The sequence below is a fragment of the Drosophila navojoa genome, chromosome 5 (assembly GCF_054131105.1).
Source record: "Drosophila navojoa isolate 15081-1374.11 chromosome 5, UAZ_NAV_1.0, whole genome shotgun sequence".
NCBI lineage: Eukaryota > Metazoa > Arthropoda > Insecta > Diptera > Drosophilidae > Drosophila > Drosophila navojoa.
The window spans coordinates 11,002,114-11,017,917 of NC_142893.1; the positions used below are offsets into that span (position 1 = coordinate 11,002,114).

The following is a 15,804-nucleotide window of genomic DNA, read 5'->3' on the forward strand; positions in this document are numbered from 1 at the left end:
TCTATTGGAATTACAAAAAGCAAAAGAAACCAAATTTAGAAAAAGTTTAATAAATTTAGTTTGGTTTTTGTGTCGAGATGAAATTAATGAAATTATGCTTCACCATATTATATATCTATTATATATATAACTCTTTAACTGATATTCAAATAAAAATGAACAAACGGAAAACCTAATTCAAAATATGTTGTGATTTATTTAACGAGTGCTTGTTAGTTCTTTAAGTGGTTTCAAAAATCAAATCGAATCAAATTGTGCGACAAAGTGAATTAGTGGCAATTCGTAAAGCACTACACTATATTTATATATATTCCCCATTTCCTTCACAGATCGAGCAGTTGGCATCAAATCGAAGCTGTAAGACTTTCACTATTCTTTCTATATTTCTCTTTATTCTTTATCCCCATTTATCCGTTTTCCTTCCCGTTTCCCTTGCTTCTCCTATTAATTAATTATTTTTCGCTGATCTTTCTTTTATTATTTTCATGAATTTTGATTTTAGGCACGCACTCAGTCGTAATACAAATAGAATATGGTGCAGACGGCTATGAATTTGGGTGTCTTGATGGAGTAGGTGACAAAACCGTCCTTCTCGGCATCCCACAGAAAATTGACCATGGAGCAGAGGCCCTGCATGAGCAGCTCTCCAACGGTAACCAACACTATATAACGGTATCTGAGCAGGCAATGGGATTAGGCAAGGTATGATACCAAATGGAATAGAGCCACCCACCTATCGAAATTCATGAGCTTGATGCTGTTCTTGATCTCTTCGCTGACTTGAGCCGCCAGATGGTGAGCTCCAACCGTTCCTTATTCAATGGATTCCTGGGCTCCATGCGATAGCTAGGCAGATATTGTATAATCGGCTACAACAGTAAGGATAACAATAACAATAATAAAGTGGACACACGGACACGTGAACCGCTTACCTTTGGTGGGACACCCAGGGCGCCGACCCCATTGGACTTGGTGAGGGATGTGCGCTGGCTGCTCACCTGCCGCTGCATGGTGACAAAACGAAAGTGTCGAATCAGAATGTATTGCATTACATGTTCCATACTCGTTGTGGATTCACACCCACTCCCACTTTACCACCTAACACCCAACCACCTAGCCAGGCAGCTATCGTAACCCATATGCGTGACTTTCACAAATTTTGGATACTTGATTCGATTCGGAGCATTTTGGAAACATTACCGCTTATTAAATAAACATAAAGTATCCGAATTTTATGAGCCCCTGTAATATCACACAAAATCAATCGGAGTACCTTCTCGCGCTCCTGACCCAGGCACAGCGTAACCAGGCCCGACCAGTTCTTCGCCGCGCTGGCCATTTCCCGTGACGTGCCGCCTTCTATTTTCGTAGTGCTGACTCTTGACTCTTGAATGCGTCGCGAGTTGTCATAAAACCGCAAATGATTATTGTACCATTTATTATGGCATTTGCGGCATAATAGAAGTGTCCTGTCGCCGTGGCAATATGAGTTTTGGTCGGACTGTTGGATCAATAATTGGCACACATTGTCCTACAACACGACTCGCTTAACTGACCTTGCCCACCTGCCAAATCCTAGCCGCAGTTAGCTTTCGTTTTTACTAGTTTATTTCCCCCGAATGGCAGATGCCCCGGACCTGGCAGCATATCAACATTACGGACTCAGACGGTTTCTTACGGATACTTATACATATATTCAACTAGAGGTAAATAATAAATGATATAGTCTGGCATACAGTTACTAATTTGATTGCTATACCTACAGATTGCCTGGGTAAGCAAACAGAGATGGAGATGAACATTATATGTCCTTTGTAATCCCGCTTGGGTATTAGGTCTATCCATGCTAAGGAGTGTCTATTTACTAATATACAAAATAAACCATGAAATGTCTAATTTGATGACAATCATCATCATATACGAAATATAATCTTAAATATACGAAAATGATTCAAAGTAAATTACGCGGATTTCTTTTAACATTAACTTCAGGACTATTTCTGTATGACCAAGGAAAAGTGAGTCAACTAGAAGAATAACCTAATCATCAGCAAAGTTCAGTTAACAGTTTAATATAAGATATCAAGCAATATGATGAAGATAACTGATTTCAAGTACCATCCATATACAGATTGGCGTTGAGTTACAACGATAAATACTTTACACTTTATTTGGTTTTCATATGTATAGATAATATAGTAGTATGTGGATCATATATAGTTTTCGTTACACGTTGAATTCGCATTAGTTTTGGTATGTATACACACATATATGAACATATACACAGTCAGTTACATAAAAAACACATAGACATGAATACAAACATACACATCAATATCAAATTACAATTGTTTCTTGAGTTTGTTCAATATGGTTGGAGTATACATATATATAAATATAGCCTTTGCATTTATGCATTCGCTTGTTACATATTTCTTTTATTTCTTCTAATCATTAAAGACATATGTATCAATTGATTTACAGAGATTACCATTACACACATAATCAATAATAGTAGTATGTCTACAACAAAACCATTGGAATAAACACCAATAAAAACAAACATAACAGTAAAACTTTTGGCATGATAATAATACATTTGAAATGAAATTACGTTCTCAATCCTTGGCCGTTATGGCAATAACAAAAGGTATAGCGCATAACATGGAGGAACTGAGTACATGGCATAAATATACACATATATATGAATGATAGTAATCAGTAGGGTATTAGTAGTAGAGCGCCTTCGTGCGGATTTTGGTGCAGACTTATAGTTAACATAATTCATTTGGAAAATTTCTCAATAGATTTTGTTTTTTTCTTTGAAATCGTGTTTCGCATTCAAGATTCTCATACCAAAGATATTTTCAGTCGTGTAGTGGTCGTGTATATGTATATGTAAAGCTTTAGTTGCGTACGCTTGACCATTTGCCATCCTCGTATCGCAGACGTGTGTGATTTGTAAATTGCATACATAGATATATAATATATAGACGTACATATCAATTGAGTTCATAAAACAGTTTTCATACGTTATGCATAGATAGACTTGTTGTGGACACAGATTCAGTGGGTTTCGTTAGTAAATATATATGTTATTACTTATAATTATATATATATGTAGTCACTTATAGCTATTTTGTGGATTGTTGTCTTTCATTTTTGTTATTCTTTAAGTAGCCCAATAAATAGTTTACGAATATGTCTTGTTACATGTTTCTAAAAATGTATCTATCTTTTTGTTTTTGGTTATTCTCAATTGATTTGTTCTTTCTTCTTCTTCATTGTTGCATTTAATATTATGGAACCGTTATTTCATAACGCCACATTTGGTCCAAAATGTAAATATGTAAAATTCTTTGCGTTTTTCCTAATCATTTGAGCGCACTTTGCGCAGGGAGCCTCGATTGAACTTGCAAATTGACTCGAGCAACGCTGAGCGCGTCGGCTCATCTTCGCCAGCATCTACATCCTCGGATGAAATATTTGGAGTCGAAGTCTGCCTCTCCACGGCGAGATTGGTGCTCGCTGGCATCTCCTGGTGTGGTGACTGCGATGCCGGCGTGAGTGCTGTGAGCATTAAAGGAATATAATTAATTAACTTAGGACATTCGTGCGTTCAATTTGCGATAATTTATCTACATTTGATGCCAGCCAGAGCGGGTTCTTCGGGAGTGCTGTCAGAGCGGTTGAATGAATCTGCTGTGCTTAACCCACCGCCGGAAGCAACTGTGCTGGTCGATGCAGCTGTCACTGCCGCCAGCGACAAGCGTCCATTGCTTGTTTGGAGCGAGCCCTGTTGCTTAAGCTTCGATTGTTTGTGCTCTAATTTCTAATAATGGTTACAATAACAGAAAAGAAATCAACAAAAGAAATACGTGTTGATAAGCGGATGTTCGACGGCTACAGCTACTCAAAAGTAATTAAATGGTACTCAATAGTAATTGCTACTAACTGCTTTTTGCTTTGATTTGCGCTTTTCCTCCTCGGAACTCATCAGCTCCTGCACGCGCACAATGCGCTTCTGGTTCTTTACGGACTTTTGCTCATCACGCAAACGAGTCTCGCTTTTAACAGCAGCCTGCCTGAGTAGTTCCTTTGCGTTCTGTAAATGTGAGGAAGAAAATATGCTGTAGAAATTGTATCATCATATATCCTATTAAGTATTACCAAAGACAGCTTGAAATGTGGCTTCTCGGATGTGACTGCACTCTCTGTTGCATATTGCGTAAAAAATCGATGACCTATCAATTGATCCAGTGTTGGCAGGCCGGCCTTGCATGCTTCTTTCGATAGTATGCTCTCCAACAAAGATTCTGACAGTTAAGAAATGTCATTAGCCTCATTCAGACACTTATTGCCTATTGGTGCATTCATACTTAACGCTTCTGGGCACTCCGTTATTTGACGCACAACAGACTCTTGCAGCGGATAACCCATAGCCATCTCAAATAGAACATGGCCAAAGCAGTAGACGTCAATTGTCTCAATTGTATGAATCTTGCTGTGTTGTACGAAAAATGGACGATAAAATGCAGGCACACCAAGTAAGTGGTTCTCAATGTCCAACAGCTTAACACAGTCATCCACAATGACAATATTTCCCGAATGTAAGTGACCTATAAGAGAAATAATACATATATGTTTCCCTTTAATATACTTTAAATAAAGCTTACCACAAGCATAGCCCTTTGAGTGCAGGAAAATAAGAGCTTCTAAGATTTGTTTGCCATAGGTAGCTACTTGCTTCATGGAGAGTGCTGTCCGTCCCTTGGGATTGCCGTACTTGCTTAAAAACGGATTCTTTGGCGTGGCCATGCAAAGCACGTCCTTGAGAGTGCCATGCTTATGAAACCTGATGAGCAGAAGTCTTGGCATGAAATATATCTATGAACAGCTTTAAAACGTGCTTACTTTCTGATGACCAAGCAACCGTTCTCTGTATGTGCAGCAAAGACAACGGGCTCAATGTGCGGATGTTGAAGACCCATTAGACTCTTCAGCACACCATGCATTTCTTTCTCATCGACGTACTTGTCTGGTCCGTATTCCAGCCACTCCGCTACCATTTCCGCATTGGGATCCACTGAACCTGCGTCTATCGAGACCGAGTGGCCACCGCCATTGCTGCCAGCAGCAAAATGTTTGCTTTGCTGATTCTGTGAACCACTCTTAACCAACTTGTTGCTACCCTTCTCTGGTGGCTTGGTGGTTACCTTAAAGTAATGCTTGCGCAGCCGCCACCCTATGGCACCCATGGTGGGCCCCAGGGCCCACACCGTATCGTTGCGTAGGCAGAGCATTGCATTTTGCACTGCATGGTCTGAAATTAAGTTTAGAATTAGTTGATTTAACTTAAAGTTCAAAATGTCCGCTTACCATGGAATGATTGCGAGTAGCTTTCGGGATCAACGAAACGCTTGGCTGGCAGCGATGATGCCAAAATGGGATTCATTAGTATTGTGTTTATGTAAACTTGTAATGCTTCTTTCCGTTCAGCTATGAAGTCCGGTCGCATATTACCAAAGATGCGTTTGCCAGGCAACGGCAGTTCAATGCCAGAGATACGAAGACATTTGTGCAGATTGTTAAATTCATTGTAGCGGCGAAGAACATTCCAGGACTTATCACCTCTCTGCACGCGCAGCAGGTATTCCTGCAACAACAAAAATCCCACCTCATTTGTATATTTGAAAAATATATACCTATACACACAGAAGAAAGTCAGACCGCGTCATTAACAAATCGGCAGCGATTGCGACAGCTGCGTCGCTCATTATTGATTTTTCTGTTGGGGGATATAAATTTTCAGAAGAGTTATATACACTCACCGTATGACCGTCGACCTGCTCGACTGTTGTGATTTCGCAGCTTATTGCCTCGGTGTCATCAATTGGCAGTTTACTTTCATATTTGCTTGCAAATATTGCCATTTGTTGGTTCCAGATGCATTTTCACTTTGCTTTCGCTGACGGCACTGCCAATATGTGTGGATGTATCTGTGTATAACTGTTTCCACCCTTTGGGGACTTGAAAATAAATGGCACAAGTTCTCTTTAATACATCACTTCCAAATTAATTTGTTCAATTTGTAGCACCTTACGTTCTATTGTTTTCTTTTTGATTATATTTATGGCCAATTAGGCCCGACCGACGTGTTTTCTTTTATTATTATTGGTAGACAACTTAGTGTTGAAAACGAAGTATCGAAAGCTCTGTCTGATAATCGAAAATACTGAAAAATCAAATACGTTTACTTTGAGTTATCGATTACTTACTGATAATTTTACGCAGCCCTGTTTGTTTACCTGCTTGCGCATTAAAATAATACATACTTTTAAAAGAATTTCGTTCGCGCCCATTAAGAAATCAGCAGTTTGGCACTGTTGCTATAGCTAACCAATATGATTAGTATTAACAAAAAACTTTCTGCCTGTTTAAATGTTGTTAAGAAATACGAATGGTTATTGGACGCTTATGTGTTGGTAGGTAGGCTATCCAAACTAAACCAAAATTGAGATAACGTGAACCTCACAATACTTCAGGACTTTTATGTGGATGACCACTGGAGCAAACTACCACAAAGCTGGCGAGAACAATTGGAAGACCTAACCGTAGAACACCTGAGCGAGCTACTGCAACACAGTGATGGCGTTGCACGTGTTTTATGGCCTTTGGAACTGCTGGCACTACGGCAAGTGCTGCGGGCGCTATGCATCAGAAGAAGTCCAACGAAGCACATCGATGTTGGTAAGCTAGTCAATCAAGTTTCGACATATTCTCAGAAGACCACATTGTAGGTTACATTGCCATCATGCCCGCTTCTGGAGCACCGTAAACTGAAGCACATGTTCATGAAGTGTGTGAAGCCGAAAAAATCGCATGAAATCAAAAGGATGGCTGCAATTTGTGCGAGGAGCTGCCGAGAGACCTCAATTTCGTTTGTCGTTGACTTTGGGGCCGGCGTAGGACACTTGGCGCGCGTACTGGGCTACGGCTATGGCATCAATGTGTGTTGTCTTGAAATGCAGGCAGCTCTCAATGTACAAGCACTGGAAATCGATGCTAAGCTGGAGAGCATGGCTGCAAAACACTTAGATACCTGCGAAACAGTCCACTTTAAACGACCTGCGCATCTCACTCAACGCCTAAGCAGCGACACAACGCCAGAACAGTTCATCGAGAGTATTCGACAGGCATTCCAATTGTCGGACTCTAATTTCAGTTTTGGGATCATTGGGCTGCATCCATGTGGTGATCTGAGCGGCACACTAATGCGCATGTTTTTAAGTTGTAAACAAGCCAAATTTTTAAGTTTCGTGGGCTGCTGCTATCAAAAGATGAGCACACGAGCAACGCACCCACAAATGAAGCTGCATGGTTATCCACTTAGCTCACAGCTGCAGGGCGCTGACAACTCTCAACTTAGCTATGAGGCACGTGAAATCGCTTGCCATGCCATGGAATTGTACAACAGCCGCCTTCAATCTGGGGACTATGAATATCTGAAGATTCATTCCCTACGCGCAGCTGCCGAACGTATTATTGCTCAACATTTGCCCGACTTAAGACATTCGGCGTTGCGCAATGTGAAACACGTGCCTGGCATGAGCTTCAACGAGTAAGATGAAACACAATTGGGTAGTATTAGGTACATTCATAAATTAAAATCCTTTTCAGCTATTTTCAAAAAGCTATTGAAGGCACGCAGTTTGCCTCACTACAGGCAACGAATCCAGGCCAAATCGAAGCAGACCTTTTGCATTGGCGTCGTATCGTCTGTTTTTATACCCTACGGCTTATGCTAGCACCCTTAGGTTGGGCAACTGAAATTTTAATTTCCTTTTAAATAAATATTTATGATTTTAATGTTTGTTTATTTTCTGCAGTGGAAACCATTATTCTGTATGATCGCGCTTTGTTTCTTCTAGAGAATGGTATGATATTTGGGATATTGCGTTTTGTTTGTGAATATTGGGATAAACAAATATTAATTTTATTATTTTCCAGGCTGTCAAGTAACCATCGAATCAATTTTCAATCCTCGCATTTCACCAAGAAATCATATAACGAGCGCCATAAAGAGCTGACGTACATATGTATGTACATACATAACTAAAGTTCTATGTACATAGTATGGACATACATACATACTATATTGAAATAAAATAATACGAAGAATTATTGGTGTTTATTTTTAATTTTTAATAATTTAATTAATCAAATTGATTGGTTATGTCAACAACATTGAGGCATTTCTGCTATTATTATTGAAGCATGTACATACATACATATGTTCATACATTCATACATACATAAAAATAAATACACAAATATAGATACATACATATGCACATGTGTATGTACGCATATGAATAACTTCAGATTTATATTTACATATATGTATGTTTATGGTACTTGCATACATGACGGGGAATTCCGAAAATATATTGTTCTCCGTGCAGCAAAACCAACATATTCACCCATACACATACAGAAAGCCGGAGATACTTTAACACATACATATGTACATCCTCTGTTAGGCAGCAGTGGATCAAAAGCAGAGAGATTGCACACAAGCGTATTTAGTCAGAGCTGTCCATTTGTTGCACACATGAAAAGAAAACATTAAAATATACAATTTAATTTAATGCTTGATTATATGTATACATATTTATATAAAATGTTTTCATTTATACCTAATTATTGTAATGGAATAACGAAAATAAATAGATATCTTATTAAATAGTTAAGCATGTGACGTCACTGTCTCAGCAATTGAAGTCGCGCACAGAGAGTGCAAACCTTCATGAGCATTGTCTACCATTAGAGTCACTTCATTGTGAAATTCTGTTACTCAGTTCAGTTTGATTTTTGTGTTAGCCGCGTTAAGATCAGTAAAATAATAAGTAGTCGAGTATGGCATTCCTGGAGCAACTTTTGAATGACGCTCAAGGAAAGCACATAAATATTAATCGTGATCGCTCAGAATTTACACGACATTACAACGTTCTGCGAGATACTATCTACAAAGGACTTAAAGCGGTGTCGCCATTCGACAAGTGGCTAAGTGGCCACAAACTGGGCGGTAGGTGATATCATAATCAGGGAGAGAGCCATTTAATGTCTTCTGCGTCTTTAATGCAGTTATGTATTCGTAAAACTGCATTCAAACTTAAAAACTCATAAATTTATTGCGGATGTGTATAGATTCATACATACATACATACATGCATGTATGTATGATCATGTTGATATGTATGTATACATATGTGGATGATACTTGCAATTGTTGAACGTTCTTGTGCTGTTTTGTTTGCATGTGTATGTGTGAACTTTTATTACCGGGTCTTTACCCGATAACAGATTTAACCCTAAGAATTGGTGCGCTAAGTAACTATCGCAAAATGCGAACAGATTTGCTATAAATTTTCTTGGCAGATACACATACATATGTATGTATGTACATATGTTCATATAAATATACAATGTGAGTAATTCTCGATGATAAAGATTTAAGTACATTTAATTGTCTCAGCTCCAATCAATATAGCTATTGTTTATTCTTCTGTTGTCTAAAACAGGAAGTTATGGCGATAATTTGAAGATTACAAAGCCTGATGAATTCGATTTGGTAATTCACTTGAAGTTTCCCGAAAACGATAGGATTATTGTGAAAAAGGATCCCCGTAGACCTGGCAATGTTATTTTAAACATGACGGAAGTGTTGAAAATCCTACAGAATCAGGATCACAATAGAGTATCATATACACATTTGATCAAATTGGTTTCATCGAAAAATGAGCTTTTGGAGGATAAGCTGCAGGCTTTGATCACTAGTGCTATGAAAAAGGTGCTTAATAGCATGAAAAATAAGATTAATGTGGATGGTAATATCACGGAAGTGGTATATAAGAGATGTGGGCCGGCGCACACGATGTTCATTGACACAAAGGATATCAAATACTCTGTGGACTTTGTGCCAGCCATTAAGCTAAATGCAAGCCAAAATATCTTGGGTGAAGAGGAACTTAAGTACTTTGTTAAGAATGGGTCTTGGGAGGCGATTCCGAAACCTTTAAAGCCCAGCGAGCCGAACAATGTTTCGTTCCGTGCCTCGTACTATGACTCCGAGTTAGTTATGCTCAAGGATAAACACAGGCTGAAGGAAGTCATAAGATTTATGAAGAAGTTTCGTGACAACAAGCAAAACATGAGCAACATGAAAAGCTATTTCATAAAGACTGTTTTGCTTTGGCAAGTTAAGGAAAAGGGCTCGTATTATTGGAGAACCTCTCAGCTTAAGGATGTACTAATAGAAGTAAGTGTCAACAAAATCAAATATTCATTTCAAATTAAAACCTAAAATTATTGGAATAACAGCTCTGCGCAAAGGACGGTACCTGCCGGACGGTTGCCCTCGAGCTTTAATTAATTGAATAAAAATGTTTTTTCTTTTTATTCTTTCGAATGAATATTATTTAGATGCTCGGAAAGCTGAAAAGATCTTTGGCCACGTCTGGCCACAATGGAAAATTACCTTTTTTCTGGGATCCTAAACTGGATTTGTTTGCCACATTGACCGACACCCAGCGCTACGATATGTTTAACTGCATTACAGGGGTGATTTATACGCTGGAGCGTGCAGATGGCAACTTGACGAAGGACATCGATAATTGTATTAAATTGATATTCAGTAAGACGTTTGCAATTGACACAAGGCATAAGACTGATTAGCTAACTTTTTTTGAAAACGTAGACACGCAGCAGCAGCAACAGCAGCAGCAGCAGCAACAGCAGCAGCAGCAGCAGCAACAGCAGCAGCAGCAGCAGCAGCAGCAGCGGCAGCAGCAGCAGCAGCAGAACGAGGGACCAAGTGCTACCGCCATTGGGATAGCCGCTTGTGCCATTGGTGCCATTGTTGGCTGTACGCAGCAGCAGCAGCAGCAGCAGCAGCGGCAGCAGCAGCAGCAGCAGCAACGGCAGCAGCAGCAGCAGCAGCAGAACGAGGGACCAAGTGCTACCGCCATTGGGATAGCCGCTTGTGCCAGTGCCATTGTTGGCTGTACCATTGCCTATCTAAGGGGCACACGGTCAAGGACCAATTGAGATTTCCCACTGAGATGAGTTTCAAGACTTTATTAACAGCAAAATGTAAAGTTCAGTTTATATAGTTTGTATATAATTCGTTGCGGCTTATTCCTAGTTTAGATGTGCTTGTAGATGTGCGCGTGATGTCCTTGTCTATTAAGTCGTTTACAATCCGCCGCCGGAACGATCGACGCTGATCTTCTGCTTCAGATTGGCCGCCTCGTGCTTCTGCTCCTCTAGCTCAGCCATGCGAGCGAAACGGGAATAGGCCACGTCGCCAGTCTTAATCGCGGACATCATCTGTGCAATTTAAAAGTATATATGTTAACATTAATCATACTCTGTTCCACTATGTTTAGAATAATTTGTGATAAGTAATGTTCTTTGTCCCTCTTCATAAGAGGCTTGCAATTTAACGACTGTTATACATGTATGCATGTATATCTATGATAATTTTAACAATTTGTAAGAGTGATTCCGAGTGATTCTAATTATTACCGCAATGACTTTATATATATATATACATATATGCATGATGGAAAATAAACTTCTCGGATTAAAATGCACTCACCTGTAGATATTCATCGAGCTCCACCTGGCCATTCATGTTGGTGTCAATCTCCTTGAGTATGTCGTGCAATTGCTCACCGGAGACATCGCCATCGCCGAAACTCTTGAGCGCACGACGGATATCGTTAATGGACACGTAGCCCTTCTTGTCCTTGTCGATAAGTTGGAAGCGCTTCACATATGTCTGAATCTCCTCCTTGGATAGCTTAATGGGTATCCTCTCCTTGGACGTGCGATTGATGGTGTGTCCCATTTCGTTGGCCAAGAATTCAGTGGCATGCTTGATTTGGCGCTCCTTCTCCTCCTTGGACCATTTCAGCTCCTCGCCCATAATGTCGACCACAGCGGGCAGCGCTTCCTGGGCGGCTTGCACATTGAGGAAGGCCAGACGCAAACGACGTGCAATCATGTCCACAGCAGTGCAGGCATATTCACGCACGCCATAACGGATCTCTGCATCGATGTAGGGGAACTCGGGATGGATGCGATTGCCAATGATCGGCCAGCGTTTGCCAGTTAGCGATGCCATCTTAGATACGGCAAAGGCGCGATCGCCGTACGATTTAGCCAGATGCTGGGCCACTTCGCACTCCAGGCCGAAATCCTGCACCAAACGGATGTACATGGTGGGTGTCCAGCCCTGGCCGCCCTCAATCTTCAGATATGATGTGACAGCCTCCGCGCGCTCCGGCTTCAGGTTGCAAGCTGAACGAAAAATAGGAAAATCAGTTCAATTCGATCATAATCTGAGATTTAGTTACCCTTGATGGCCGCATCCAGAGTGTGCTCTGCCATGGCTCTGTATGTGGTCCATTTGCCGCCGGCAATGGTGATCAGATTCGAGGGGCTGACGTGGACGATATGGTTGCGGGCCAGGGATTGTGTGTCATCCTTGTTGGGGTCAGAGACGAGCGGGCGAATGCCGCTCCAGGCGGACAACACATCGCCGCGACGCACCTCAACGTCAGCGTTGAGATAGTTTTTGATTTCGCTCAAAATGAACTGGATCTCGTCCTCAGTTGGCGCCGGATTGTGCGTTATTTCGCAGGGCAGATCTGTGGTGCCGGCAATCGTTTGCCGTTGCCAGGGTAGGAAGAAGATGACGCGTCCATCCGACGTTGAGGGATCGAGCAGACCCATCTGGTCGGGGCTATAATAGCCGGGCAGCACAATGTGCACGCCCGAACTGGGACAGCAGATGCTCTTCACCGTCGGATCGTCCATTTTGCGTATGGAGTCGGTGAAGGGGCCCGTGGCATTGATGATGCACTTGGCCTTAACCGTAAATTCCTTGCCAGAGATATGATCCTTGACCTTGGCGCCGCACAGCACCTGTTTGCCGCTGCCGTCGTCCTTCTTGAGCAACTCCTTAACCTCCACATGATTGCACACCACGGCGCCATGACGAGCCGCTGTCAGAGCCACCGCCAGACACATGCGTGCATCGTCCTGCTGGCCATCATAGTAGACAATAGCACCACACAGCTTGTCCTTCTTCAACATGGGAAATAGCTCCAGAGCATCCTTCTTCGATAGCAAATAGGAGCTCTTCACATTACGATCGCCGGCCACCAGATCGTACGCCTTGATGCCCACCCAGTAGTAGGGGACCTGCCACCACCTGGAATCGAATATATATACATATATATATATATATATAGTTGATCACACAATTAGGAATCGTTGCTAATTACGTGTATACGGGCAGCATGATTGGCAGCGGATGCGTCAAATGTGGCGCAGACTCAAGCATATTGGCGCGCTCCGCCAACGCCTCCTTAACCATTCTATATTGCTCAAGATCTAGCTGTAGCGATAATGAGAGATATTCATAAAAAGCATTACTACTAGCTTTACGTAAAAAGACTACGTACTTAGGTTTAATGGGAGTGAAACTTGAACATTTATGTGAGAGATGAGAGGCTGATTATTTTTCGATTTACCAATATTTATATTTATATTATAATTCATTTCTCATTTTCGACTTTTAACTTATATTCAATAATTAATTTCCTCATTTTCTACTTTTAACTTATATTCAAAGTCTTTGTTATGGAATTCATACTTACGCCCAGAATAGCCTTTTGCAAATAGCGCACGCCACCGTGTATTAGCTTGGTGGAGCGCGAGGAGGTGCCGCTGGCAAAGTCATCCAGCTCCACAAGCGCCGTCTTCAGACCTACCCAACAGAAAAGAAATTATCGTTTGTGTTGAAAGACGAGACGCAAGGAAATTTATGAATGCCTACCTCTCGTAACGGAGTCGAGGGCACAGCCAGCGCCGGTGGCGCCGCCGCCGATAATTAGCACATCGTACTCTTCGCCGCTCATCAATGATTTGATTTGCTCGCTGCGCATGGGCAGAGTACGCTTACGCTTGGGTGGACGTTGCACGGCATTGTTAACCTGTAAACGACAGTTGATTAGAAACTAAGAAACTAGGTCATCCAATGCACTTACCACATGTGGAGAATTCCACCGATCGATGCTCCATGCGGCAATCACAGAGCCTGCACAGGCACTTGCGGCGGTAATGCCAAATTTAAACATACGCGACGACATCCCCTCTCTTAAGGCAGCTGGACGCTCTCTTTAATGATGTGTGGCTAATTAAAAATTGTAATACTATAATTAGTCGGCATATTAAGCAGTTGTTTTCCTATTGGTTAAGCTCTCTCTCTTTCTCTCACTTGCTCTCACTGCTAGCCGCTCTCTTTAGCTGTTCCGAGACCGTTAAAGCGATGAGAGAGCGCGCGAAGCTTTTTTGTATTGCGAACTATTTTTTGCGCGCAACAACTGTGTGAGTGGATGTGTTTGTGTGCGTGTGTTTCATTCCAATATTCCAACGCACACATATGTACGCATAGGTAGCAAAAAGAAAAAAAAATCCGCTAAGTATATTAAATCGATATGGGCGCGCTCCATTCCACGACATGCCGCAGCAGTGCGTAAGCAGAGACTCAAAACATCGCTTTGTCCAGTGTTGAGCAAACGCAAAAATAATGTAATGCATTCAAAGTCTCTGTTGCGTCGTTTATGCGCTTCCAAACACAAATTGGGAATGTTTACCTTGAGGTCGCTTCCAGCCAAACTGTTCGCAGCACGCAATAAAAGCTGAATAATACTGTATACGTTGCCCAGTGGCCACAATACCGTCGATTCTTAAAGAATTTCTATGCGATTCGATATATTTTTCATTTGGCGAGCGTAACAGCAAATGATTACATCAGAGTTTTATTCACACTCGGCTCGGTTGGCTGCTACCCTCTGTATGATGTTGGTGGTGCTGTCGCTGCTGCTGCTTCGACTGTTGCTGCCGCACGTTTCGCGCGTCTGCTTTAAGCAAGTTCAAACTGTGTATTAAGCTTACCGCTGTTTGTTATTCTGATGCTGGAAGTTCGTAGTCGTCGCTGCTGGAATTTTATGAACTGCTCTGCCTGCTACTCGTCGCTCTGCTACCCCGTCCGTGTGCTCTGCCTGATAGTCGTCGTCGCTCTAAACGCTGACCGTTCACGTATAACCCCATACAGCTGGCTAGCTGACTATTTGGCTGGCTGCTTGGCTGCTTTTCGCTGGGGATGCAGTCGCAGCAGCAGCTGTTGCAATTACATGTGCAGCTTTTTGTGGCCAATTCGCCGTGCTCCCCCGCTGCTCGCACACCCTCAAAAACAGCTGTGCTCGCACCACCCGCTCTCTAATTGGCTAACAAAATTGAAATTCACGAACTATTCACACACACACTCGTCTTGTCTTCGTGAGTGTTGAGTTCACCTTGTCTGTGAACTGCACGGCACACGGCGAAAATTTATATTTATTTTGCCCACAAGTTTTTTGTTTTTATTTCAGTTTCGGTGCATCTTTTTTCCTTTTTTTGTAAGTATCCGAACGCGATTTTTTATTCATATCTTTTTCGACACGTATAGTTTAACAATGATATGCCCTGTATTGGCATACGCAATGAGTATGAAATAAAGCCCCCATTGAAATCATTTTCATACTATGCAGGGCTTCGTCAACAATTTGTAGCGTAAAAATATATTACATTATTTAAGCAGAATCTGTGAGTCGCCCTTTGGCATACTCATGCAATAGTTTTTGCCCCATGACAGTGATTATTTAATTTGTTTGAGCATTTCCCGCTCTG

General features: G+C 41.5%; 5 protein-coding genes and 1 long non-coding RNA gene across 10 annotated transcripts; 3 read left to right on the forward strand and 3 right to left on the reverse strand.

The window, feature by feature from the left end:
- Positions 1–468: 468 nt before the first annotated feature.
- Positions 469–1,660, reverse strand: LOC108653037 (dynein light chain Tctex-type 5-B). Its single transcript, XM_018103315.3, is given in 4 exon segments — positions 469–676; positions 734–800; positions 803–869; positions 933–1,660. Coding segments are annotated over 4 exon segments (429 nt in total). The 5' UTR covers positions 1,062–1,660; the 3' UTR covers positions 469–510.
- LOC149091030 (uncharacterized) lies at positions 1,488–3,345 on the forward strand. The gene is made up of 2 exons (XR_016197008.1): positions 1,488–1,706; positions 1,766–3,345. It is a non-coding gene; the product is annotated as an uncharacterized LOC149091030 (long non-coding RNA).
- LOC108653015 (PX domain-containing protein kinase-like protein) lies at positions 2,130–6,235 on the reverse strand. Of its 2 annotated transcripts, none has more exons than XM_018103287.3 (10): positions 6,104–6,235; positions 5,832–6,020; positions 5,380–5,656; positions 4,915–5,323; positions 4,677–4,855; positions 4,380–4,619; positions 4,171–4,316; positions 3,956–4,105; positions 3,643–3,832; positions 2,130–3,570 (listed from the first exon to the last, which is right to left on the reverse strand). In XM_018103287.3, the coding sequence occupies exons 2-10, from the start codon at positions 5,931–5,933 to the stop codon at positions 3,371–3,373; spliced, it is 1,893 nt and encodes a 630-aa protein (XP_017958776.1). In that variant the 5' UTR covers positions 5,934–6,020; positions 6,104–6,235; the 3' UTR covers positions 2,130–3,370. The 2 variants fall into 2 exon arrangements, with proteins under 2 accessions (XP_017958776.1, XP_017958775.1); XM_018103286.3 differs by having other exon boundaries at positions 6,099–6,235.
- Positions 6,236–6,285: 50 nt separating this feature from the next.
- LOC108653020 (methyltransferase-like protein 25B) lies at positions 6,286–8,098 on the forward strand. Of its 3 annotated transcripts, none has more exons than XM_018103295.2 (6): positions 6,286–6,489; positions 6,546–6,750; positions 6,801–7,621; positions 7,681–7,817; positions 7,890–7,937; positions 8,011–8,098. In XM_018103295.2, exons 2-6 carry the CDS (start codon positions 6,649–6,651, stop codon positions 8,088–8,090), a joined length of 1,188 nt encoding a protein of 395 aa, XP_017958784.1. In that variant the 5' UTR covers positions 6,286–6,489; positions 6,546–6,648; the 3' UTR covers positions 8,091–8,098. The 3 variants fall into 3 exon arrangements, with proteins under 3 accessions (XP_017958784.1, XP_089118155.1, XP_017958783.1); XM_089262029.1 differs by having other exon boundaries at positions 6,286–6,485; XM_018103294.3 differs by having other exon boundaries at positions 6,286–6,485; positions 6,546–6,746.
- Positions 8,099–8,847: 749 nt separating this feature from the next.
- On the forward strand, positions 8,848–11,109 carry cGlr1 (cGAS-like receptor 1). The gene is made up of 4 exons (XM_018102957.3): positions 8,848–9,088; positions 9,585–10,321; positions 10,486–10,696; positions 10,760–11,109. The coding sequence occupies exons 1-4, from the start codon at positions 8,920–8,922 to the stop codon at positions 11,107–11,109; spliced, it is 1,467 nt and encodes a 488-aa protein (XP_017958446.2). The 5' UTR covers positions 8,848–8,919.
- Positions 11,106–15,260, reverse strand: Gpo1 (glycerophosphate oxidase 1). Of its 2 annotated transcripts, none has more exons than XM_018103279.3 (8): positions 15,031–15,260; positions 14,121–14,266; positions 13,910–14,066; positions 13,731–13,840; positions 13,356–13,468; positions 12,423–13,282; positions 11,663–12,366; positions 11,106–11,391 (listed from the first exon to the last, which is right to left on the reverse strand). In XM_018103279.3, exons 2-8 carry the CDS (start codon positions 14,220–14,222, stop codon positions 11,257–11,259), a joined length of 2,181 nt encoding a protein of 726 aa, XP_017958768.1. In that variant the 5' UTR covers positions 14,223–14,266; positions 15,031–15,260; the 3' UTR covers positions 11,106–11,256. The 2 variants fall into 2 exon arrangements, with proteins under 2 accessions (XP_017958768.1, XP_017958770.1); XM_018103281.3 differs by lacking the exon at positions 15,031–15,260 and adding an exon at positions 14,730–15,017.
- Positions 15,261–15,804: the final 544 nt, after the last annotated feature.